The 26,844-nt window shown below is 55.1% G+C and overlaps 1 protein-coding gene across 3 annotated transcripts in view; it reads right to left on the reverse strand.

Moving 5' to 3' along the window:
- Positions 1–26,844, reverse strand: part of MYT1L (myelin transcription factor 1 like) — a 277,105-nt gene that overhangs the window by 54,670 nt on the left and 195,591 nt on the right. For 2 of the 3 annotated variants that reach the window (XM_047746105.1, XM_047746103.1), the window contains 8 exons: positions 22,855–22,989; positions 18,383–18,473; positions 16,677–16,784; positions 12,497–12,708; positions 5,655–5,905; positions 3,945–4,181; positions 1,798–1,919; positions 873–941 (listed from right to left, as the gene is read on the reverse strand). In XM_047746105.1, the coding sequence (XP_047602061.1) occupies positions 873–941; positions 1,798–1,919; positions 3,945–4,181; positions 5,655–5,905; positions 12,497–12,708; positions 16,677–16,784; positions 18,383–18,473; positions 22,855–22,989 (1,225 nt within the window). The remainder of the gene's footprint in view (positions 1–872; positions 942–1,797; positions 1,920–3,944; positions 4,182–5,654; positions 5,906–12,496; positions 12,709–16,676; positions 16,785–18,382; positions 18,474–22,854; positions 22,990–26,844) is intronic. The other variant, XM_047746104.1, reaches the window with a different exon arrangement.

Below are 26,844 nucleotides of genomic sequence, written 5' to 3' on the forward strand. Positions count from 1 at the left end.
ATGTGACACTGTTTATGACACGTCAGGTAATTACAGAAGAATTAGCTGGGGTTCTTGGTTCTCATTTTGCTGTGAAACTACTTTCAGGTCTCACCCTTCTTCCCTGACACACACCCTCTATCTCCTTTGACTGGAGCAGCGAAGGCTTTCACCCGCTTTCGGAGACTTGTACGGATGCCTCCCTAAACCCACGTAGGAACGGTCTGTGGTTCTGTACATACAGGGAAGAAAGACCTCAGTCTGGGGATATAAATGTAAGTGATCAGATTTATGCTTAAAATACAGGAAACGCTAAAGGCACAGGGGACGGGAGAGCAGACGGCTGGAGGGAGGGTGTCTGAGTGCTGGTGAGCACCCGACCGTCCCCATCAGCGAGCCACTGGACGTGACCTGATGCTGCCCTAGAGGAACCGCGACGAGGACCGCAGCGTGTGGAGGGAATTTGCTATTGTCGTGGAGAGTTTCTGTCATTAGTGCTTTCTAAATGCCCATATATTAAATAATCATATGAACTACAACTTCTAAAAAAGTCAGTCCTTCACTTTTTAGGTTGGAATCACTTCCTGAAAGTTCGAGTACCTCCGTCTAACCTCCCTTCCATGCGCACGTGGGTCAGGACAGAAACTGCTAAGGCTTTAGACCATTCAGGATAGGAAGGCTACGGCACGAGAGTGCTAGAGACCAAGGAGAGGGAAGAGGCAGAGAGACTGTCCGGAGAGGTGACCGACGTCCTGAGGACCCGGCTGCATGTGGTGTCGAGGTGCTGCGTGCACAGCGGGTCTGTTTAAAGACGGCTGTGTTCACATGGGACACCGCCATGTGCTACTACTAGGTGACACATCTTTAGGAGAATGATTGTCATGAAATCTTACTTGAGTTCTTGCGAGCTGGTGGCCAGCATGCTCCGGATACTTCTGTCGGCGAGGGGACAGCCCGACAGACTGTAAGACAGGCCAGAAGAGTGAGGTGAGTGCCGCCCCCCGGCTCACGCTCCCGGACAAACACGACATACAGTTGAAACTAAAAAGTTTAATGCAGAAAGCGATGGGGCAAGTGCTGTATATTGAATTTTTTTTTTTTTTGGTATAATTAACTCTCTTCTTTGAAGAAGATGTGTCTGTTAATATACACTTTTTGGAAAATAGTATGAAAATATTTGCGCTCTTTGGTTTCCACGTTGGAGAACGGTCCGAATCGTGGCGGCTTCCTTGCCTACGGAAAGCACTGTACAATGCGCGCACGGGCTTTTATAGGTCAACATAGAGCACTTGGAGGGTTGACACGAAATTCGACGTTGGTACTTCGACAGCATTGTTGAGGTAAGCTGAAAACAATAAATCGAAAAGACAGAATCCACCATGAGAAAACTGAAGTCACACCTTCTATGTGAGGCGTAATTACCAGTCACATGACCACTCCCATCACACCTTGGTGTTGGACATCTGCCACCAAACAAAAACAAAACAGCCAGAATAGTAAGTATGTTTAAAAAAAAAAAAACTTTACGAAAGTTTCATTGTTTCCAGTTTAGCTGCAATGTCTGCACCGGGACTCAGGCGTCCGGGGAAGCTGCCAAACGCACGAGCACAGACGGCAGGGGCGGCGCCACCACACAGAGCGCCCTGCGAGCCGGCACGCCCCGCGGCCCCCCGCCCCGCCGCACCGGCAGCCGGAGACACTCGTGTGCTGGGGACGTCGCATGCTCCAATGGCAAGGCATGGACACATCGGTTTTTAAAAATAAGCCGAAGGGAGGGACAGTCGGAGGCGCGGCCACGGCAGTGCGCGCTGTGCTTACGTTATCAAGTCCTTCTTGCTGTCCTTGCACTGGGTGTACTTGGGCTTGGGGCTGGGGATGGTCACCTCTCCCGGGTACCTTCTCTCCTCCAGAGCCTCCTGGAACGGGTCCAAGTCTTCCGGCTGCAGGCAAAACACGGCTTCAGGGCCGCGCAGGGGACCGCGCTGCGTGCAGAGCACGGACGCGGCCCCGGGGCCAGCCGCCTCGGCGCGCTCCCCTCTTCCCGCACGCCGAGACTTTCAAACCGGCCGCACCCTCGTCCTGGCCCGGGGGGCTTCTGAGAGGGCCGGCCCGGACTCTGCCTCTCAGTCTCTCACCAAGTTGCCCCCAAATTCTAAATGCGAACCTGTTGGTGTGCAGGGCCTTACTCGGGATTTCTGCTGGGGCACTCAGAAGGCGGCAGGCCACTGGTTTGGAAACCAGAGACACCATTTCTCAGCCAGTGTCTTTCCTTCAGGGCCTGGGGGGCACCTGCTGGGGTTCACCCCCTCTCATCCAACACGGACCAGCAAAGCCCCACCACGAACCCTACAGGCATTTTAGGATGAGGCTTTTAAAATCATGGGGGAGGATTCTGTGTGCGCGTTAGGGCCCAAGGCAAGGGAAGACCCTCTGAGCTGCATGTCATGGTTCTCGCTACTCCGAAGCCGCCTTCCTGGGCCCATAGCGAGTGGTCCTGCAGTAACTAAATTCCCATTGATGGCGACACCCCGTAGACGCGTCCCGTGAACGCAGGAGAGCGGCGCCACTTCCGGGACGGTCTGTACGAGGCGAACTCTTCTGTCGTTTAAGAGGGTTTAATTTTAATTGAGATAAATTCAGAGACTCAACCGCCATGCCTTATTTGGGAGCAAGGACTTAACGCTGCAGGAGAGAAAAGACTGTGGAATTCCCCTGGCCACTTAGATTCTGTTCTTCTGCTGTGCCTGGATACTTAAATCAATTCGAAGAATGAAGATAAGAGGCTTTAGGATGTAATGGCCTTATAACCAGGTGCCTTTCTCGCCAATCCTACAAATAGCTAATGCTCCCTTTTTCTGCACTTCCTTGTTTCTCTAAGAAGCTATTGCTTTGACGGTGGTCTCCTTATTGTATTTAAAAAGGATTTTCATTTTTTCCACGAATAAAGAAGATGTCATAATTTTCAGAATTGAACACCGGAGAAAAATCTAGTTCGATAAAGAACAACCGTCTCTTCATTTCTTTTCTTAGCCCAGAGGATATCTTAACTATTTTAGTAACTCGAATGTGACCATCGTAACTACAGGTGTCCCCCACTTTTCGAAAGCTCACGACGCGCCACTTTGCTCTTATGAAAGACCTACTTTAGTACCTGCTTTTGCCGAGAAAGAAACCCAAATAGGATGTTCGCTTTTACAAAAAGAGAAGAAGGGCACGAAGCATTCACGTGCCGGTTTTGCGGCGAGCTGTGCGAGTGTCACACGCTTGCCCCCGGAAACCAGGCTCAGCCTCTTGGCGTCCAGCTCCAGAGCTCAGAGCAGTGTCTGGGAGCATCTGGGCTTGATCTCAGGTTATCTGTGCATCTGTTAGCAATGTGTGTCCTAAGGTTCAGAAAATCAAAACCTGAGAGGTAATTTTTGGGGTCTGGGTACACTCAAAATATTTTCTACATAAATCAATTAATCATGCCCTTCGACTTAGGGACGCTTCCGTAGGCAAGCTCTCTGTTCAGATCGCAGGGGAGATCTGTATTTTAAAAATATATTCTTGACAGAGGTGTTTGGTAATACTGCGCTCAACAAAGATTTAGGCGATAGTACTAAAACGATTTTTTTCAGGGTTGCAGTATACCCTCTGAATATTTTGGGTTTCTTTGAGAAGAGAAACTACCCTTAGTTTCAAAGGGCTAGCTAACTAATAACTCGTAGCTAATCACTTAAGTATTTAAGATGTACACTTCTCCCTGCAGAACCATGCTTTATAGCAACACGTCACCAGAAAAATGGACTGGTTTGCTGTTGACATATAGAGAGTTTGTGATTTGTTTCACCAAATCAGCATTCGTGAAAAATCTCGCCCTGGACAGCAAAGTGTGTGGTCAGCCCTTGTTGGCTGAGGTCATACCCCGGGAGCCCACGGACGCCCGACCCCACACCCCAAACCAGCGGGCAGTGAGGGGGACATACAGGGACCTCGGCAGTGTCACCGCCGTCCGCCCTGCGAGGCTTCATCTTGGTGTAGTCCACAGGCAGCTCCCAGCAGTCGTCCTCTCCCAGCTGGAAGCACCGGCTGCCCATCACTGCCTGCTGTTGGGGGGACATGGGCTCCAGGGGCGTCAGGACAGGGCAGCAGCTCTCCCGTGGCCGTGGCTTGTTCATGCTGAGGTCCAGAGTCCCATTCTCGTCCACCTCCATGTCAGGGTTCTGCGGGACAGAGAGACATACTGATCACGCAGGTCCAGCTGCCTCCCTGCTTTCAGCCAGGGCAGAATTCAAGCTCGGGTTCCTCCTTTGGTCTCCTGTTCGTGGACTCCCGAAGAGAACAAAAGCCGTCCCTTGGGACACGTCTGCTGGCCTGCGCTTGGCCGCAGCACTGGATGGCAGGGGAACGCCGCTAGTCACCAGCTGATGACCCGTCGTCTGTCTACCCACCTGGCTCTTCTCTATCTCACACATCTACAGTGTATGTACCATCCTTCTTCCTTTTTTTTTTTCAAAGATTTTATTTATTTATTTGACAGACAGAGATCTCAAGTAGGCAGAGAGGCAGGCAGAGAGAGGAGGAAGCAGCCTCCCTGCTGAGCAGAGAGCCCGATGCGGGGCTTGTTCCCAGGACCCTGAGATCATGACCCGAGCCGAAGGCAGAGGCTTTACCCACTGAGCCACCCAGGCGCCCCCCCGTACCATCCTTCTTTACCTTCCTTTCCCTGCAATACATCCCTGCTTTTAGAAATAAGCCAGAAGAAAATCAAACGGGGACCTAATCTCCATTCTATTCCAGCTCAAATAACATTTAAGAGATCAGAGCTAGATACGCGTTTATGCTTAACAATCCTTTTTCAGTTTCACTGATGCGAACACTTCGAGATGAGGGAGAGGCATGGAGGGGCGAAGGAGAAGCAGCCAGAATTCACTCTCCAACACGAACTCCTGTGCTGATGGGCTTAAGGCAGGGGCTGTGCAATCAGTTCAAGGAAGCCCGCTGCAGTGATTACGGTCTGACCCGCTCTGTTCCCGCAAGCCTGTGGTTTACCCAACTGACTTACAAAAATAGAGGTACTGGGTGAGTTTCTTTTCTTTTCTTTCTTTCTTTTTTTTTTTAATGATGCTTTCCAACAGAGAAAGAAGTGTGCAGAGCTCGTCTCTCTGGAGGAGGGAGGCAAGGAAGGACACATGCAGGACAGAGCAGGGAATCCTGCGGACACTCCTCCACTTGTGTCCCCGGAGGGTTACGCGCTCTAGAGCCAACATCGGATTTCAGCGCCAGCGAGAAAGCTGCCCCCTCCCACGTCGGGCGGCCCCCCTGGATGTCGGAGTGGAGGGCAGAGGCTGCGGGGGGGAGGCCCGACGCAGGCTGCCGCCCCGAGACCTCCCAATGTTACTGTGCCCGAGCCCCTCATGCCAGGGAGCGCCCCTGCTTACAGATTTGGCCTGCATCATGTTGGACTAAATTCTCTGTCTTAGCTTTAATAGAGCAAAAAGAAAGAAAAAAAAAAAAAAAAGATGGGACGGGGTTGCTTACTTTCCCCTTGCGCCACAGAAGCCCGTGCCCGCCAGCCTTGGATTTAGCTCAGGGCCGCGCCCCAGCCCCGGGCTGGCAGGTGGGGTGTCTGCCCAGGGCATGGGGCGGGGTCTCGGGCTCTGGGATGCCCCTCCCCCCCCGGGCGCTGGGCGTACCCGCGTGGCGCACAGGTCCTGTGGCTTGGTGGACAGGTTCTGCGGCATCTCGCGGCAGCGCGTGGACAGGTTGAGGATGGCCGTGGCCGCCATGTGCGCTGCCTCCATGTCGTGCGCGAAGTCGAAGCTGCTCTTGCTGCACGTGCTGCTCGCGCTGCTGCCGCCCCCGCAGCTCATGTTGCTGCTGCTGCTGGGCGCGTAGCTGCTGGTGGTGCTGCTGCTGGGGCTGGCATTCTTGCAGTAGCGCTTTGCTGGGGAGACACGGGCACGGCGATGACTTGGGTCCCCGCTGCTGGCCGACAGCACAGCGGGGCATGTGCCCCGCCACCCACACCGTGCCCCTCCCACCGGCCCTGGGGACACCCGCAGCGGTGCAGGGAAGAGCCCGTCTGGCCTTTCCCGGGCAGAGCTGGGTGTGCGAGTGGGGCCGCTGGCCGTCTGCTTACGGCCGCACCTGATGGGGACTCGGCCACCCGCTGTACGGAAGTGGCAGCTAGCTCAAGGCCGAAGGACGGGTGTCCCGGTCCTCACTGCCCGTCAGCTCAGCGGGTGGTGCGGGCCCACAGACCTCCTCCCTCCAGAGACTGGCTGTCCCTTCAGCCCAGAGGGGCCTCCGCAGCCCGCTGGGCACACAGGAGGGAAGCACCCCTTTCCCCAAGAATAGCCCCACCCTGGGGGTCGCATTGAGAGCCACGTGGAGGAAGTGGCACAGTGCATAACCGTGGGCACGGCTGGGCCCGAGGTACGCAGGGCAGTGCACGCCACACGCTGTCCCACACACTGTCCCCTGCAGGGAGCCTGGCTCACAGGACACAGGGGGCATAGCCCCAGTCACCAGGAGCATACGGGTACTTGGAGCAAACGTTGCTTTCATGGTGGATTGGAAGTCTCCTCCGGCCCACAGCAGGGGAAACCCTGGTGGCTGATTTGTTGGGGGTCCGTGGCCATTGCCAAGGGCAGCACAGTCACAGGGTGTCCCCTGCAGGGCGGATGGGTCTCCCCTGGAGTCCTGCCCAGGGAGGGAGCAGCCAGGGGTGCAGGAAGCCCCCCACAGATGTCTCCCTCACAGTGTCCTCGACTCCGCCGGCGAGCCCCTCTTGCACAATCCCCCATGCCTCTTCGAATGTCCTTTCCGAAGCGAGCTTAGCCAGCTCTCCCTGCGTGTCTGACACTGTCCCTAGCGGTCTGTGACCTGAGTACCCCACTGGGAGGACGTGCACAGTGCTTTCCTCCCAAAGGAAGGGGCCAACACCACAGAACCAAACAGTGGACCCCACACAGCCACCGTGGTCAGTCACCATGAGCCACACCAAGAAACTGCCCAAAGCACCGTATTCAGAGCGTGTGAACATTGTGATGAGCTTTCATCATGGATAACTTTCCACTTTGTACCCAAGACACCCTTCCTTTTGCCACCACTGGGCTGCCCAGTGATGCTGGCACCGGGCGTCCCCCCAGCCCCCACTGAAAGTCACTGAGCCACTGCCGGGCAGGTGGCGGTTTGAAGGAGGTCCCCTCATGTGGACCAGAGGGTTGGCTGCACACACTCAGACCCCCAGCTGGAGAAGTCCGTGCTGGCCGGGTCTCTCTCCGCGAGGACAAATCAGCACACCTGTTGGTCTGTCTGGGACATGACCTTCCTTTCCTCATCCTTCCGCGGATGCACGCATCTAAGCAGCTGAGGGCAGAGTGTGGGGTCCGAGCACAGAGACATCCCACGGGGTTGAGGCAGCAATGCAGGGGGACCAGAAAGAGACCCTCCCTCGAGAGGCAGGCCCCCAGGACCTGCACAGCAGGCACGGGGAACCACGCTGAGTCTGTGGCTCGTGGTAGTCTCCCTGGGACTCACGTCTGTGGCTTTACACCACAGAAATCGTGGGAGAAACACAAAAGTACTTTTGAGGATTCTTTTCCCTAACGAGGGCTGGCCGCTGGCTGAGAAAAGTAATGGGATGCATATAAATAAGGAAAATGGCCATTTCATTTTGAAATAAGCATATTCCAGTTTCTAGGAGAACGTCAGCAGGACATGTGTGTACAGCACATGGCCCCAGACTTCTGGTAAAGGGTGTCTCCTTCACCAGATGTTGGAGTCTGGTAGGACTGGGCAGGGCACTAGCAGGTGAATGACCGGGGGCGCCTATAGACGAGCCTGATCCAGAAGACACAGGCGGGACAGGCAGCCACACACCTGGGCCCTGTCACGGAATGCAAGCACATCTTTGTTTTGTTCAAAATGAAACTAAGGGTGTAGGCCCTCACAATTACCGCCTGTTTGGAAACGGCTCACAAGGCCAGCATCAGGGACTGGTGACCACGATAGGACACTCTTCCCTTTCTGATCGGTCAGCAGGCAGCACCAGTCCCTGTCCTCCTGGGAGCTGGCCTGTCCCTGGCTGGGATGGAGGTCACGCCTCCCCGTGTGCGGCTTCCGTGGCAGCCCGCCAGGCCTTGCACTGCATTGAGAAGCCCCCCGTTCAGGACTCTATCTCTCTCTTGCAGGATGAAGAAAGACTCGAGGGGGTTTCTACTGACTAACTATGGCAAATTAAAAACATGAGAACAACCACATTCACCTAGAGCCTTCTTTTCACCCTGTCCTACTTGTGAGTCTCCCTAAACGTGTGCGTCTCCCACTAGGAATGTCCACCTTCTTCTGTATTGACACAATGGAAGAGATGAAGCCCAGACCTCCGCAAAACCAGACAGAGAGCACAGTCCGGAGGTCCGCCTCCTGAGGGTTCATGCCACGGGGGACCTGGGTGCACCCGGAGGGCTGTGTGCCCTCACGCCCCGACCCTCACAGTGCCCACGCGGCTCTGTGCGTGGTGAGTGCTACTAGGAAGAGGAGCTCTCCTGTGAGGATACAGCTCGGGGGTCTGCGCACGCCTGCTCCTGTGACTTAAGGCATCGGCTCCCCACCCAGACCCTTCGTTTCCCACTCATTCATCCAAACAGGCAGCGTTTGCTCGGCCGGCACCGGCACGGCGCTGTGAGACCGAGGACAGGAGCTTACGGCCCGGCAGGAAGACAAGGTGTCTACCCGTGAGGCCGCCAAGGGTGAGACCCAGAGCTGCACGGGGGCCGGGAACAGGCGTCCGGCTCTGCGCGGGCACCACCGGGAGGGACGTTCCCAGGAGGACTCAGCTCCAAGAGGCTCTGGGAGCAGCCGGGCTGTGGGGCAGCCCGCCGGCAGGTGTGGGCAGGAGGGCGGGTGTTCCAGGGAGAGCTGGTGCGGGCAGGGGTGAGGAGGCCAGAGGCCCGGTCCTGGGGCCTCTGGACGGTCCCTGAGGAGTTCTGGGAGCCGTTGCCGACAGGAGGCCCGGACAGGGCCTGGGGTGGACGGTGGGAGGTTGAGCACGTCGGGCGGCGCTGAGTTCGAGGAGCACAGAGGAAGTCCAGGCCGATCACAAGGGTTCAGCTTGGAGAATCCAGAAGTTGGGAATGACAGGGAGGCTCACGAGGGGAGCCCATGGGGGTTCTGGGTGTTGGCAGAGCGCGGAGTGGTGATAAATTGCCCAGAGACCCGAGAGAGAGGTCTTGACTGGGTCTGGCAGCTGTTTCTGTCAGGACTGGGCAATAGGGCTTTTCTGCCACAGCTGCTCAGCTCTGCCCTTGCGCGGCGGGCCCGGGCACTGACAAGATGCGGGAGGGTGGCCGGGCCCGGAGGACTTCACCTGTGAACACTGAAATTTGACCTTGACGTAATTTTTACATGGCACAAACTCTTCTTTTTTATCCATCTCAGCTCGCTGTAACAAACAGGCTGGGGAGACCCCGACCTGGTGCTCATGGGTGATGGCAGGGCCGACAGACACGTCTGGGAACCCCTGCCCCTTCCCACCTTCCCTCCTCCGCTACCCCCGCACACGGACTTCCACGCCCGGTGGGAGAGCTCCCCAAGCTCCTCAGCACGGTGGGGACGCAGGGCCCTTTCCTCACTTGCCCCACAGGTGCCTGTCCCTGCTCTGAGGCACCTCGTCAGGCCACAGGTCCTTCCTACCAACCCATGGATCTACTTCTGCATGATTTCTACTCAAGCTCATGCTGTTTTGATGAACCTCCTGCTAATCCCTTCCGAGTGGACGTCTGGCTTCACGGTCTACGTGAGCGTGCGTCCCACGGCCTTCCTGTTGGTCCCGCTCCTCCTTGACACTTGTTATCCAGAGGGAACGAAGAGCCAGACAGATGACACGTAATAGATGACCGATGCATGGGTGGACGGACAGACAGACAGAGAGCAACTAGCCAGTGTCTGAAAGAACACAGGCACGTAACTCAACGTGTGTTGAGCGCTTTGCAACACAGGCGGTGGGACCTAAGGTGTGATAACCGAAGACTGGGGATAAACATCCTACTTTTCTTCCCTGGTGGACATTTCTATGGCCCTACCCCCTGCTCCCAAGGGTTATGCTTCCCCAGCAACAGGCCTATTTCAGTTTCTCATCAGGAGCAATGACTCAGTTCTCTGCACCCGCGGCAAGTCTGGGGGAGGTCACTGCCACAGGGTGGCCACACGCTGCCGTCACTCCGTGGCGTCTGCTGCCTGGTGCCTGGCTTCAGGGACAGCTCTCTGCTCACATCCTATCGAGAAAACTGACCCGGCCACTCTCATCCTTAATGGGCATTTCCTTTGATGTTTTAGTATATGTGCTGCCGAAGCGAGCACTCCTTTGATGTTTTAAAAGTCAGTTAGATGGGGGCGCCTGGGGGGCTCAGTGGGTTAAAGCCTCTGCCTTCGGCTCGGGTCATGATCCCAGGGTCCTTGGGTTGAGCCCCGCATCGGGCTCTCTGCTCAGTGGGGAGCCTGCTTCCCTCTCCTCTCTCTGCCTGCCTCTTTGACTACTTGTGATCTCTGTCTGTCAAATAAATGAATAAAATCTTAAAAAAAATAAAGTCCGTTAGATGAATCTAGTGTGAGAGAAATGGAGTCACTGCTGTTCTTTTCAGTAAATTACAGTAAAAGGCTGCCTTTCCTTCCTTTTCTTTTCTTTTTTTGTTTGTTTCTTAAAGACCCAATATTGAAGTTTTTATTCCCTATTCTTGTTTCCTTGTGGGCCAGGTGAGGAGTTTGGCTCAGCCAAGGTTTCTGACAACAGGTCCTTTCTGGGTGGGGGAGAGTGAATGGCAGTCGTTACACGTTTGTCCCTATCCTCACAATAGCGCTGTGCGGCCCACAGGATGGGAACTGCTACCGCCACCCCGTTCCTGGGGAAACCAACACCCAGAAGGGTTCATCTGTTAAATATCACTCCGCTCTGAGGACAGACCAAGTAGGTTTGACTTCGAATCCACTAATGGGTGTTAAAGCATGAAAATGTGCTTTACTGGTCACGACCTCCCCCAAAGTCCAACCGTAACGATGAGGTCAAGGAAACCAGGCCACACAGGCCAACGGCAGCGAACAGGTGTGGGAGGCAAGTGGCCCGAGGCGCTCCTCCCCAGGCCGCCGTGAGGCATGTGAGACGTTGTGTGAATTCTGCTTTCTCGGTCCCTCATGTGCAGCCCATCGGTCACATGGATAAAATGATGACAAACCAGAAACTGGCGAATTACGATAAAGCAAAAATAATTACTTTCTGCTATACCCTAAGCCACGGTCTTTTTTTCCACTTACATGTTTGTTCCTCTGTGTTAAGAACCGATGTGCACGAGGAGAGTCAGTACGCGACACACCAGAGAACGAATGAGTTTCGCTCGCTGTGCGCACGGATTGTTATTAAGGCGAGGGATGAGTACGTCAGAAACACGTGCGGTGACTCACCCTGAATGGTGAGGAGGTTCTGGGACTCCCCAGCCATTCACTTTAAATGAGTTTTTTGGTGTGCTATGATTTTAATTAAATAACTTCTTCCAAGAAGAGCTAAAATATCTTTAAGGGGCCATCTCCTCTCGTCTGCTACAGAACACCAAGACAGGACTTATAAATCATCAAAACGTCTACATCCCACATCCCAGCCAACTCAGGGCACATATCCTAGAATTCAAAGCAGAAATGCAGTAAGGTCAGTACGTGACATCAGGGAGATGCACTCACCCTGTCTCGTTCAGCGACTTACCGTGTGAGTGCAGGGAAACGACCGGAGCTAGCTCGGAGAGCTGGTAGCCGGCTCTGAGCCCGCCGGGGCAAGTAAGCCCCCACCTCGAGAAGCAGGTGGTGTTTTATTTGTTCTACCTGCTCTTTGCTTTTGGTGGAGGCATGGTAGCTAGGTTACCACGGGAGGCCCTGCCGGCCCCGCTCCCCATGGGGAAACAGGCCAGGGCCCGCCCCTGCTGGAAGGAGCCTGCGGACACCAGCAGAAGCTGGTCTGCTCTTCGGTGCACCTTGAGTCACGGGTGACGCAGAGAAGGTCACCGCACAGGCACCACCCTGGGGATGCCAATCATTTGTTCCAGGAGCAACCCGGGCATTAGAATGCTCAGACCGCCCCCAGCTGACTCTCGTGTGCACCCAAGGTTGAGAACTCAGGAGGCATGCAGAGTTTCTCCAACGACCAGCAGCTCTGGGGGCTACGTCTGGCATTCCCAGGTGGCTCCATGCCGGAGCCAAGCCCGAAGGAAGTTTATGAAGACGAGGACGGCATCGGGAAACGCACGAGCCGTCGGCCCTCTGTCTCCGCACTCTGAACGCGGCCCGAATGAGCCGCTTTGGAAGCATCCAGGGAAGGCATCTTTCTCACCCACACCTGGGGGCACACAGGTGAGCGCGGCCTGGGCGCGTGCTTTCTTTGGGCCCCATCAAGCGACCCCATGCTCGACCAGTTTGCAGGAAACGGATATACACAACAACAACATTATCAACGGCAAGCGTGACTCTCACTTAAAGAGTGTGCACCTCCTACCATCATATCCTTTGGGGGATATATCCCTGGTTTGCACCTTGGGAGCTATGGCCCGCTTGCCGTAAGTGTGGCTGTCGTAGGTGCTGTACTCAAACGAGGTCTTGGAATATTTCTCTAGCTCTTTGGCGAGGTTGGAGCGGGGCGTGGCCGTGGGCACGCTGTTCCGGTAGCCGTAGTGAGGGATCTCCAGCTGCTTGACGAAGCACATGGGCCTGCGGGCAGATGAAAAAGAGTCACCGCTCGCCCTCCCACGGCCGCCGGTGAAACGTGGCTCCGGTCGGTGTCGGGGCGCGCCGGCCGCTCACCGCCGCCTTCCCGAGCGGAGGCCACGGGCGTGGGATTTCCCGGCCCCACGAAAGCTGCCCCCCCAACGGCCCGTGGGCGCGAGGGAGCACCAGGTAGCCCGTCAGCTTCCTTTTGCACTGGCTTCAGAGAGTAAGCGTTGTGCCAAAGGAGGTGAGCTAGTAAGACACTTTCCTTAAAAAAAAGAGAAGAAGAAATAATGAAAAACTCATAGGGATGTGGGCTGACCCCAAACAAGATGACATGTGCCTGGCTGGACACGAAACCGGAAAACAAAGAGGCGCCCACAGGCCCGTGTTTTCACGCGAGGCCGCCCGGCCGTCCCCACTCCAGAGGGCAGCGCGGAAACGAGGAGCCCTCGCTCACCACGCGCGTCGCGCTTCTGCCTCGCTGTGCGTGCGAGTGCCAGCGTGTCCCAGCGTCCACCTCTACGGGAAGGATTTCTGTGGTGTTTGGGGAAGTGACTTGAGACTTACAAGCGGTGTGTGCGGGGGTCCCTTTGCTTCCCTCAAGCTACGGCTTTCCCGAATCACCAACACACTCATTCCGCTTTCATTTATTCAGCCTTTCTTGTCAAGGTGACGGGTGCTGTGCTGAGTCGCCAAGGCCTGTTATCTGAGGCACTTGCCCGGGGAGCCCGTGGAGGCCCAGGGAGGCAGAGGCCCTCGCCCTGCCTTCAGAAAGCACGCGGCATGGGACATGATTTTAAGAGTCCAGGGGGAAGTAGGCTGGGCGGGTGGACAGAGTGTCCAGGCGGAGATCCAAGGGAATAAAACCACAGAAGCGAGACACGGGCGCGCCGACAGCATCTCTGGAGACTCACAGGAGTCCGGTGACCTGGGACCGGTTGGGTGGGGGGTCTGCTCTGCCCCGCGGGCAAGGCCCGAGGGTTTGGGCTGGGGAGGGCACGATCCCCAAGCCTTCAGAAGGTTAGGAGCAGCTCAGAAGGAGCAGGACCTGGAGCAGAGGCCTTGGTGACAAGCTGGTCCTTGGGGATGGGCAGAAGTTGTCCCGGAGGTCCGCCCGCTGCGGCCAGGGAGTAGAAAACCAGAAATCCAATAGGATTGGAAGCACAGACGTCTTCCTGTTGCACGATCTGCTCGGAGACTTTTCAACTCCTAGTTAAATGAGTGTGGATTTATTTATTTGTTTATTTTTTAAAGATTTAAAACATTTTTGGGGCGCCTGGGTGGCTCAGTGGGTTAAGCCTCTGCCGTTGGCTCAGGTCATGATCCCAGGGTCCTGGGATCGAGCCCCGCGTCAGGCTCTCTGCTCAGCAGGGAGCTTGCTTCCCTTCCTCTCTCTCTGCCTGTCTGTCTACTTGTGAACTCTGTCTGTCAAATAAATAAATAAAATCTTAAAAAAAAAAGATTTAAAACATTTTTAAATTTGATTTGAGAGAGCGAGCGAGCGCACATGAGTGGGGGTGGGGTGAGGCAGAGTGAGAAGCAGGCCACCCGCTGAGCAGAGAACCCCCCACCTCCCCGCACAATGTAGGGCTCGATCCCAGGACCCTAGGTTCATGACCTGAGCTGACGGCAGACGCTTTCCTGACTGAGCCCACCGGGTGCCCCATGAGTGCAGATTTAAATTATCTTCTCTTTGCTCCCTTCGTGTCTCCTTTCCTGCCCGCTGAGTGAGCGTGCCCGTGTGGAGACGCCGTGGGGACTGTCCACATGGAGACCAGGTCCTCCAGGCCTTGCTCACGCCATGGACATGGGTGCCTGAGTGGTGCCCCGGGAGCTGGGGATCACGAGGACACCCCGGAGACAAGGCCGTGGTTGGCATGGCCGCTTCCCTTTGCGCCCTGTCCCACCGCCTCGCCATGCCCAGCTAGAGGCACGGAAGGGATATCGTTCATAGGTGCACGTGGGCCCGCATGCATGTGTTCATTATTGTTGCTGTGGTTCTCCACGGCTCTGGCCTCTGGAAAGGGACCTATGGCCACGCAGCCACAGAAACACGGTCGGAGCTGCTGCTTCCGGCTGTGCATCAGTGTGAGGCTCGTGTCTGGGGTGCTGTTCACAGTCTGCGGCCCCCAAGGCAGCATCTGCCGCCTGATGCCCGCTTACCCAACAGGAGGGTCCCCAGGAAGGACGGGCTCAGGGCTTGTCCCAGCTCTGGGGTCTGACTAGAGGCGGCAGATGTGGACGGAAGCCCCGAGCCTCGGTCCCTCTCTACCTGTCCTCAGTTCTCTTGGCTGACAGCCTCTCCTTCTCAGACGGACGGCGCCCCGGCGGGGGGCTCCCACCTCCCAGTAACAAACGTGATCTTCTGGGAGGTGAGTGCCGAGTGCTCACAGAGGCACGTGAGACGGCTAGCACCCCCACACAGAAAAATCTAGAAGAACACACACCAACATTTATTGAGGGTTTATCTCTAAATAGTACACTTATAAGTGGTTTTTATTTTCTTGTTTTTGTTTATTTAAGTATTTCTCATTTTCCATAAAAATTTTAACTTTTCAGAGCACCTGGGCAGCTCAGTAGGTGAAGTGTCTGCCTGTGGCTCAGGCCATGATCCCAGGGCCCTGGGATGGAGCCCCATGTCAGGGTCCCTGTTCAGCAGGGGCCTGTGTCTCCCTCTGCCGCTCCCCCAGCTCATGCTCTCTCTCTCTGCCAAATAAATAAAGTCTTACAAAAAAGATTTTAAGTTTTCTATTGAAGGATAAAAGGGTGTATAGCCACTGGTAAGATCCTTTCAGAAAAGTAAACCAGTGCACAACGAAACCAAGCAGGTGTTCAAACCAGTTAAATACTGACTTTTCCCAAGAGATTTACCCCGAAGAGCTCCCGTACTGCAAACAGTGTGTGGGTGTGCATGTGTGTGCGCGCTCCCTGTTCCGTCTGCGACCGGAGCCATGGCGCCGCCTTTGAGGGGCGACCTGCTCCCCCCTCCCAGAGGTGGGCAGCCCTGCAGCCCACAGGACACCCTGGGAAGACCTGGGACCGTGTCTGTACCACCGTGTCCACTGAGGAGTCTGGACGACGGCTGCGCAGCCTGGGGTTTGAAGGGAGCCAATGGAGATGAGAGTTGACAGGCAGGATCTGGGATGGGGGCTTCTCCCTCCACCCCTCCCAGAAGCCTCCCTTCCTACACTGAAACCTGGCTTGGACCAGGAGATCCTGAGGTCTTCCCACGACAGTCCGTGACTGAACTGGCTCAGGTAAGTCACTCGGCTGCCCTTCCCCCGGCTCCTGCTCATAACCCCATGGGATGTCTGGGGACAGAGGGGCTGGCCCCTGGGGGGGGCTCCCCCACAGAGAAAAGCTCTGACCATCCTGCCCGCAACGCCTGGAGGCAGGTGGGTTCTCCATCCTGGGCTCCAAGTTAAACTAGGATGATTCTGGGCATCTCATGAAGGTGGAAAGCGCCCCGCTTCCATCTAGCAGACTCAGAACAAGGAAACACCTTCCCGGCCGGAAAGAACCAGAAACACGTTGTCTACTCTCATTTAAAGACTGCCAGTGGGTGGACAGAGTCCCACAGAGCCAGGTGGCCCCCACCTCACACAGGCCCTATGGACCTGGGGGCTTGGCTCTTACAACTGAGCCACCGACACTTGCATTCCTGCCCCTGCGTGAGACTGCCCGCCTCCCCCTGCTTCCCCCCCAACCCAAGCCCACAGTCCCCCAAACCCCCTAGCCCCCCAGAACTCCCAGCCCCCAGCCCTCTAGCCTGCCAGCACCCAGTCCCCCAGCCCCCCAGCCCCCAGCGTCCCAACCTCCCAGTGCCCCCAAACCCTAGCCCCCCAGAACCCTCAGGCCCCCAGCCCTCAAGCGCCCCAGCCCTCCAGCCCCCCAGTGCCCCCAGTGCCCCAGGTGCTGGGTGTCAGGTACGTGTGGATCTCACGGCAGGACCGGCCGGCATCTGGTACCTTAGCACTCGGTCTGAGGCCTGGTTGGACTTGGACACATCACAGCTCTGGTGTTTTTCCTGGGCCTTTGCCAGTTTCTCTGCAGCAGCAATGGGACATCCGGAGAGGCTGCGAGGACAGAGCACAGAGTGAGTCGACCCCTCCCACGGCTCTGCGGCCCACGGCCTGGTCGCCCCCTCCCTGCCTCTCCTTTGGTCAGCACCAGAGCACCCCAAGCAGCTTCCCACACCTGCCCTGGGCATTCCTGAGGGGCTGGCTAGGACAGGGAGAAATGACCATGGTTGTGCTGTGTGTGACTTCCCAAGGGGTCTCCGGGGGATGGCCCTGACGGCCGTCCGTGTGTGAAGCACACTCAGCCCTCGCCAGCCACAGCGAGCCCAGTCCTGTGTCCCTCAGGAGGACACGAGCGAGCGGAAATTACAGACACAGACTCTACCCCAGGATGCTGCTTCAGAGGAGGATGAGCCGCGGGGGTGGGACGAGCTGCTGAAAAGCCCCGGAACGGCAGCTCACGGACTGGTGTGAAGGGGAGCTCTCAGCTGACCATGGGTGCGCCACTGACCCAGGCGCTGGGGCTTCTCAGCCCCCTGCTCGCCCATATCCTCCCCGGGCGAAAGCAGAGTGCTCTCTAGGACCACTCAGAAGTGTTGTTTTGGAACTAAATCTCTATGGGACAGACAGCGTGCGGGCTCCCTGGCATGGCCTTTCTTCTTCCTGAAGTCACGGTGTCTACTCTCCGCGTGTCTGCACAGAGCTGCACGTAGGTACGGATGCATATGCCACGAGTGCATCACGTCTCACGGACATGGGAAGCCCAGGACTGATGAGCCAGCGGAGACTAACACCGTTTCGAACCAGGCTCGGCGCAGCCTTACCACTCCGTGGATCGCGCCTTTCCACTCCGTGGATCGCGCCTTTCTCCTGCAGGCTAAGGCCAGACTGCCTCTGATGGGCACAGGGTTGCGATTTGTTTCATTATGAATTTAACACAAGTAACCGAATTTACCCGACAGCCGGGCAAAAAATAAGATGAAACTCCTAACAGTTTCCTTCATTTAGGATAGAGTTTTGCATGAGCATTCGAGGCCGAAAGCAGATGCCATAAGACCCATCCCAACAGATCCGTCCAGCTACTGGTGAAGAAGTGTTTGATACAATCTGAGTTTTGTGAGCAGCTTAGTAGAAGTCAGGATAGGAGGGAAGAGAACTGGAGTTGTCCAGAGCAAAAGTATGATTCCAAGCAAGCCCATTTACCTGGCTCACGGTCATGCCAAACGTTCCCCAACGAGCACTTTGGGCCTCTGCTAGTATTTTGGTCATGTCCACACCGATGACTGGGGTCTCGGCAGAGTTTCAGGGGTGACCAAGTTAGGTCCCAGACCATCCAGTCTTCGTGCCTTGTAACCCCTCCCTGTACAAGGTGCACAGCTCGGCTCCTCCCCGCCCCTGGACGCGAACTGAGTGTTCCCCGTGGAGGGCGCCTCCTGGGGGATGCGGGACGAGTGGGTGGGACAAGTGAAAACAATCCACTCTGTGGAAAGGGGTCTCAGAGTTTGCCTTCCCCATGCACGATGCCCTCCCAGACAGTGGCCTGTCTCCCGGGGCAGGACGGGGAGGTGTGCAGGGCACACTCCCTCTGGAGGCTGGGGGGGGGACTGTCAGGGAATGTCCCGCAGCGGCCTGGGGCACAGGAGCGCTTTGCTTACCTTCTGTGCGAGTTCCTGTTGCTATTTACATGCCCTCGCCCCGTGCAGCCCGGAGTGGGGCACTTGAGAACATTCTCATGCATGGCAAGAACTTGACAGGGAGAGGCAGAGAAGACAGCCCAGCATTAAAACATAGAAATGGTCTGAATACAAGAATATGCAATCATTTTAACAAAGGCTGGGTTAGTTTACAACGGACAGTCCTACACACATTTGTGATGGACATGGTCAGGAAACACACGTAGGAAGAAGGTTGTCTCAACCTCAGTGTCATTGGCATGCAAAGCAGGGTCCACTGGGTAGGGGCTGCAGAGGTCATGAACGTGGTAGCCGACTCACTCCTGAGGGGGCAGGGAAGCAGGGCTTCCCCACATCTCCCACACATCGGCACCAAATATCGGTTACCACGTAACAAGCACGTAGATGGGTAATTTTTAAAAACATGCCTGTGTTCTAGAAACACACAGTATGATGACAGCACAGTGGTCATGGGTGAATAGAGACTCCCAAACCCGATTTTTAAACAAAACCAAGTAAATAGCGACTTCTCATCTGGGAATCAAATATTCTGTTATTCTGCCAGTGGGATAAGCTGCAATAGTAAGTGTTATGTCGTGTTCCCTGTGAAGTCATCACAGGGATACCAGGGGGCGGGGTGCTGCAGGGGAGGAGGCAACCAGTCTGTTGCCAGGAGATAGTATTTGAGTTTACACGGGGCGGTAACCGGCCTGGACAGTTTGCATGTCCTCTCCTAATGGGTCCTCAGTGAGCAGCTGCTGCTCTGGGGGAGCTGAAGGGGGTGACAGGTGCTAGAGGGAAGCCACTAGGATAGGACCCCAGCCCTGGGCCCCATATGACTGTCCACATCACGGCAGCAAGACCTGGAGGAGCTTTCCCTGCCAGCGAGGTTTACGTCACAGCAGGACCATGAAGAACAAAGTCTGCCCAACTGGTTATGTGTTCTGTATGGTTCTCCTCCTTCTCTAGAGCAATTTCTGTCTTCCCTGAAGTCTGCATGCTGTCCCCATCAGGGGCTGTCCTCCGTCCTGCCCCGGTCCTTACAGACTGGCTACATTCTGGATTCTTTAGTCTTGTAGCTCCTGTGTTGTCCTGTCAATGCTCGGTAAGCACTGAGGGAACAAGGGCGAGTCAGCCTTTGGCTCACTGTGTGTCGGGGGCTGCTGGAGGGGGTGTCTGGAGGCCTCCTTCCCGGGGGACCTGGCCCCGGGCCCTGCCTGCTTCCCCCCACCCCACCATCTCCCATGCAAGGTTTCTTCCTGTGCTCCCACCTGGCCTTCACTCTCCCTTCCGGGGTCCAGATTCACCTACGTCGTTCTTGATTCTGCACGATTTTCCCAACTTCCTGTTACAACATCACATAAACCCTTCCCATGACACAGCATCCCTCTCAGATCAGCATGCCTTTCCTTTCCATTCATGCTACACTTTTCGAAATAAAGTCTTCCCTGGAGAGAGCAGAAGCTTCTGCGCCCGGCCATGGCGTGGACCCCAAGCAGATGCCTGCTGTCTGTCCCACTGAGCGGAGATGCGAACTCCTTCCCGGCCTGGCATCAGCGGGGCCGTGACTGAGCCCGGCTCTGCCATCCTGCGGCTGCACTCTGCCCCTGTCCCTCAGTCCCCTGATGTCCTCAGAGCTCTACCGCAGCGGTGGTTCCTGTGCCCCCCCACACAGAGCAGTCAGTGACCCCTGATGCCATACCCCCAGACTTCTTCCTCATGCCTCCCCACGTGGGCCGGACCTTTCTAGAACAGCCGCCTCTGCTCCCTCTTCTCGGCTGCGTGTTCTATGTGCTCCTGTCCCAAACTCCCGTGGTAGGCCTTTGCTCGTGCTTCATGCCTCCTCTCCAAGCGAGGCCATCCCCAGTTCCTGCAACCCGTCTGCGAAAGCCGACCCCGGGAGTCGCTGGGCAGCCGACCTCTGTGGACCCCGGACGCCCCTGCCGCCCCCCGCCTGTGGGAGCACCACACACACTGCCCGCCAGCCCGGAACAGTCCGGGCCATCCTGTCTTCTGCTAGTGGGGCCCCGCTTCTCCATCACTACATCAGTCAGCAGAGTTGGCGTCCTCACGGCCACCAGGTGGGATTCTCCGGGTCACCTCCCGCCCCTCCCTCTCTCTCCTCCTTCACGCCTGCCTGTGTCTGGAGCATGTCTTGAACTCATCCCAGACTTTCCATCCCTAGCCACTGTCTCCGACATGCCTGGCGTCCTGTGTGGCTGACCACGGCAGCCTCCGGACAAGCTGCGGACCACTCCTCTCTCCCTCAGGACCCCAGCTCAGTGCGACCCCAGGGAAGCCTGCAGGTCCCTTGGGAAACCTGATGGCTCAGGTGGGAGTCACCCACTGGGGAGCCCCTCCCACCGTGGTCCCCTTCTGTCTTGAGTGCATGGCCCCTCTTGGCTGCACTGGGAGCCCTTGGGGGCCAGAACCCCATCCTGTCCAGTGGTGTGTCATCTGTGTTTCTAGGGCAGCATGTTGCAAACTGACTGCCAGACTGCCTTCACCTGGGCAGAGAGGAGGACTGACGGAGGCTGGCCCAGAAAAAAATAGAAAAAAATCTAAAGTCTAAAAAAATGGTACCCCCCCCAAGGATTCTAATTTTTTCTCTTTGTAAATTCTTACGGTACTGTGAAGAACTACATCTAAGTATTTAGAAACGGCTTTCTGTAGATGCTCTGGAGGGCGGTCTCAAGGTTGGTGTGGAGGGGCTCACCTGGTGAGCCCGGGTGCGGTCTGACCCCCGTCTGCGGGAGCACAGCCCCTGTTTCTACTAGTTCGACTGTGAAAATAAGGAGTCGGGAGAATTCCCCAGCCAGGGAAAGGAACTGATTTTCTACTTGGGAGGCCCATCCAGAAAAATGGCATCAGGCAGGTCTGCCTAAGAGGTCAGCGATGGTCCTCATGCTGCGCGCACGGAGGGCCCGAGACCCAGCTAGGGTCTCGGCCCGTGCGGCCCGACTCGGGAGCAGCGAAGCCAGGCCCGGGCAGACACACAGGCTGGGGCCTCCGGCAGGCGGGGAGTGCCATCTCGACTCCGATCTCTGCTCGGGCAAGTCCGTGCCTGCCCACAGGGGTGCGTCTTCAGTTTGCCAGGCACCGAGCTGACCCCCGGGAAGAGAGGGGGAGGCCATCTGCTCCCCGCTCTCCTCGTGGGGGGACCGGGGCCGATGGCACCCGGCGGGGCATGTGGGGAGTGAGGGAGGCTGCGTGTGCTGGTGCATGTGAGCGGCCGCCCAGACGGCGCTCGGGCACGGAAGCTGCTGCGTTCACAGGACGTCCGCTCCTTTCTCATGTAACACACGGGCCCGGCCAAGCACTCGGATGCGTTCCCCTGCACACTCACAAGGCAGTTCCCAGAAGCGCGGGCTCCTTATTCTCAGCAGCCCTCCGAAAACCTGGAGGCACGAGCGCTTCTAAAAATATTTCATCTGAAAATGTTCAGCTAAGCCTGTTTCGGAGCCTCGACTGCTGCTAGGGACTTCTTTGTTCTGACAGATTTGTGCCTCAAGAACTCCGAAGTGAACTGTTTACATGGACGACCCCCAAGAACTCCTCTCAACAAGGACCTCCCGGGTCGTCCTGCTGCGTCCCAGCCAAACTACTCCATGTTGCCTTCCAGAATACTGTGTCTCAGGTCACAGGAACATCCGTGACACACCTCAGGCTCCGAATCAGGACCTTAGACTCATCGGGTTGCTTCTGAACATGTGCCTTTCCCCTGAGCAACCAGTACAGTCCTATTTAAATGGCAAACCTCGTGTGCGGAGGAGAAGATAGACAAGAGACGTGGACATCCTTTCAGTTCCAAAATAAGTGTAGCTGTGTTCACCGAAAATTGTGCGTTCTCAGAACCTAATTAAGGGAAGGCGTCTGATCTACACCTACTGATTTACACTGAGGTTTGCTTGTGTGGAAATGTGGGGACAGCCGTGGCCTGAAACAGACTTTATAAGCGAAATGCAGTAAAATGCACCTATCAACACCGGCTCTTCCGCATGGAAGTCAGGCCGTCGGGCGAGAGGACCTTCCTCTCAGGGATTCGCAGGACCCCAGCTCTGCAGGGAGGGGGTGTGGGGTAGAGACTATCTGAATCCTCTTGTGTGGTTTGTGAGAGACGAGGGGACAAGTGACTTGTCCGAGGTCCCCAGCAAGCCAGAAATGGAAGCAGGATGGAGCCCAGCCCATCCACTAGGGAGCCCTGCTGCGGGAAGCAGCGCTGAGTGTGGGGGGGGGGGGTGGGGGTGGGGTGGAAGGCGTTGGGGTGGGCGGTCGTCCTGGGCCATCGGCGGGAGGGGCGCGGACAGCCCCTGCCAGCCATGTGGACGAGAAGGGGCAGGGAGACGAGGACTGAGGTTGGGCTGCACTGACACGAAATGACAGAGGCACGTGGCTGACGCAGACAGAGCCGTGGGTGTGCGCGGCCCACGGGCATTGGCGGAACACGGACTTACTTTCCGGAGGGACCCTATCTTTGTGCGGGCATCCGGACAGACTGCGGTGATGTGGGTAAAGCCCAGTTACGTGGCCGGTTCCATCACACCCCGGGGTGGGACACTTGCTCTCTTTCTTTTCTGCTCTCGAGGGATCTAAAAGTGACAACAGGTGTCAAGAGAATGAATCTTTTACCCGTCCAAGACAAAGGAGATTCATTAACAACCCGAAGAAACCTCGATAAATAAAGAAGAAAAACAGGGGTCAGGGGACAGGCTGTGACATAGACTTGAGCAGGTACTTCTTTGGTTTTGGGTGATTTTTTTTTTACCTTAAACAGAGTAATCATGAATCACGAAATACTTTACTTTCTTTGCTGGTGGGAGGAAAGAAAGGCTATTCCTACCTTAGCTCCTGAATAATTGTTTTCCCGTGTGTTACATGACAAGCTGTGTTGCTCAAAGAAATCAACATAAATAACGATGAGACAGTGACCTTCTCAGAGAGCAGAACCACTCGGTGATCCTCCATAATCACTCTGTGAAACTCAGCCGGGGGCACAAGGCTGTGGGAACGGTCGGCCGTGCCTGTCTGCCTCATCGAGAGCTCCCAGCATGGACGCTCTCGGATGCTCAGTTTTGCCGCTGCTGGAGGTTGTCACCTCACAACACTGCTCCATCGCACACACAGATTCAGAATTTTTTCTGAAAATAAGCTGAACTCTTAGAAGGCACTGTAAGCAAATGACCAGAATGGTGGAAATCCCTCTCAACAGGGGAGATTGGCAAAAATAAATAAATAAATAAATAAAAATAATAATAATAATAAAATAAAAAATTAAAAAAAAAAATCAGAAGCAGCTGGAGCAACCATTCGTTTTGGTTTCTTCATCTGCCCTGGGAACCAGAGGAAGGGCCTGACAATGCTGTGCATGCATGTGCCGAACTAAGGGGTGAGGGTTGCAGACGGCCCCACTGGCTCTCTGCAGCACTGGCCGAGGAAGGAACAGAGCAGACTTTTGGTCAGACTTTTGGTTGAATGCCAAGTGCCAGGAGGGCAAGCTATCACTGGTAAAATTATTTCTATATCCGGAATGGACCGCAGCTCTTCAATGCGCAGAAAGTAGTTCCAGAAGGTATTTCTGCGATAAAGCTCAGACTGGGCAGGGACACAGGTGGGCGACGCACTATTTTTGAGCGTTTTTGAAGACCTGTTGCACAGATCGCCAGTAAGCAGTGATCAGGCTGGTTTGGGGGAGGGAAGGTCGCTTCACATCTCCTCAGTGGGTAACACTTCCCTATTGATGTCTCCTTAACCAGCCAGTTGTGACCCCAAGAAAGTGTGCGTTTGGCTCCAGCTCTTGGAACTCTTACGGACGTTCTTCTTAAGTCACACATGTGAACTTGGAATGGACAAAGGGCTCACAGGACTATAGAAGCAATTTTATGTTTATATAAAAAAAACTCACCCCCTTTTCTTTTTTTAGCTAGTATTTTATTCTAGGTAATCTAGTTTTCAGGTCCTGAGTCTGTGAATTATGGCCATGCGTGAGGGGCAGACTGGATGCAGCTGTGGGAGCCCCAAAGGCAGCCTGGGATTCTGTCGTGGCCACTCATTCTAAATGTCTTACCGGAGTTGCTCTTACACACACCATCAAAAAGCCTAGCATTTTATTGCCTTTTGGGTAGTTTCACCAGAATATTAGTATGATTTAATTAACGTAAATATAAAATAGTAAGTGCACAGTAACAGTTTTACAGGAAACTATTTGTTATTGAAGACCACAAGCAAATGTAAATAGTGTTTAAAAGGTAAAACAGAACAAAACAAAACAAAAAACCTAAATTGTAACTATTATTCATCGTGAAATGACTCTCTTTCATTAGTACACTTACAGCTTCCTAAAAGTTACATTGTATCACAGATGTCGGAAGTGTTCTGAAGCTGAGTGCAGATCTGTATAGAGACAAGTGGCTCAAATAATTGCAGTTTTGGAGGACACAAGGGTATAATCTCCTCTCGATGCCGCTGGCCGCTGCCATCCCCTCCCCCGCATGCTGATTTCCGGAAATCCCAATTCACCTTGAAGGCAAACATTCAAGCAAACACAAAACAACCAAGCAAGCAAACAGACCAGCAATTCAACTGAACCCCCCAGCCCGCCGCAAGAACACCTAGAAAAAAAAACTTGTGCGCTGGATTTCACTCGCTCCCTTCCTCCCTTTCCAGTGGTGCTCGAGGAGAAGGAGGACAGAGGAGTTTCACGAGGAACTTCTTTTGCTTTAGCTCAAGATTTGGGAAAGATTGCTCATTTATAATTTAACCATTCTGCGCAGATGGTAATGTCAATAAGAATTTGTACCATTTTACAACAATGAAGCTCGAAATGAGGATTATTGATACGCTTTGTGGTTGTAGGAATTGTCCGTTGGCCTTGTTGGTAAAATGTCACATTATCTATCTAGGTATCTATATTTTTAAGCAAGGAGGGCATTAATCTCCTTGCCCCACTCTGGTATCCCTGCTTGGTTTGATTTGATTGGCTCTGACCATACCTATCGATATGCTGAGAAAAGACCTGGGAATGAGCTGGGACGCCACACGAAATGGAGGAAGAAATCTACAGAAACGGGTACAGTCTGGAATGGATGCTTCTGACTCATTCGGAAGGTCCAAACCCCAGCCCTTCCCCCGTTTCAGGGAAAAGCACATCTCAGGTTTTGCTGCTCTTCCCTCCCCCGCCCCATGTACTGAAGGGAAGCAAGCGGTTTCAATTCCATTCCTTGCAAGAAACAAAATAAAACAAAATGACAGCAACAAAGCAAAATGAGCGAGAACCTACAGGAAGCCGCGGGGTGCGAGCAGCCGCAGGAGGCAAGGACGCCAGGGCCGCACAGGGTCTGCGACGCCCAGCGAGCCCGCACGTTCCCAAGTACAGTGCCACCTTCCTCGCTGCCGCTCTGCCACCCGCGAGAGAGGACACTAGTTCTTCCTAAAAAGGTGTAATTCCTCCACGATCCTCAACTACCCAGCTGCAGAGTTCTGACACATCACACCGCAGTTACGGACACCCGAGCTGTTTCACAGGCTTCCTTGCACCCAAGGCAAGCGGGACGGGTGGGCTAGAACCTGCTGCTTTTAAGAAACGACCCCTTCCTGATACGCCGCCCCGCCTGGGGGTGTCCCTTCACCTCCCGAGACGGCGGTCAGTGCTCAAGCCCCCGCCCAGTCAAGCCCCCCGACGGGCCTCTGGCCGAGGTCCGTCTGCCGCTGGGCTCTGGTTACCACGATGCCGTAGGACCGATGCGTACACATTGAGAGGAGACTACACACCCCGGTCACAACGCAAGAAACAGCTTCTCTGATTGCTGGAGGTTTCTATGGCAACTGATTGTCAAACCAAAGTCCTGAACCTCATCATCAGATCCACAGTGAGGAAGCTCAGTCTTTAGAAGGAGTAGGAAGCAACAGAAAACAGATCTTTTTTGGTACTAATAGGGAGGGATTTAAGGAATTACCAGTTTCATTTTTGAAACTGTTTCTGACTTGTTCTTATGACCGGGACACCGACAATCTCCAGAGTCTCCACAGCGTGATATCGCCAACAGCTTGCATCACACGTGGACTTGGTCCTTACTGCCCACGTGGGGCTCAAATACCACTCATTTGGTATAAGTTCATCCGCTTCGGAGAGATACTGACTCTACACGTACATGTTGTGTGTGTGGTAATACAAAGAGATAAGCAAATATGGGCCCCTCCGTTTCATAAGGGAGAATCTGCTAAAAGTCTCCTTTGGGGTGATTTTGAATGTTTTAACATAAAGTACGTGCCATGACTCTTTCCACAATGGGATGGAATCAGTGAGCGGGAATGAAGAGACTAAAGAAATCGCTACTGATCTCGGCTCGGACCTGCCACGCCTGACGTAGCGAACGGCCACCACTACTTACTCTCTTACAATAATTGACGTGTATCATTGCCCTTGCCCTATGCTATCGGTCATTCTG

The sequence above is a fragment of the Lutra lutra genome, chromosome 9 (assembly GCF_902655055.1).
Source record: "Lutra lutra chromosome 9, mLutLut1.2, whole genome shotgun sequence".
In the NCBI taxonomy this organism is placed as follows: domain Eukaryota; kingdom Metazoa; phylum Chordata; class Mammalia; order Carnivora; family Mustelidae; genus Lutra; species Lutra lutra.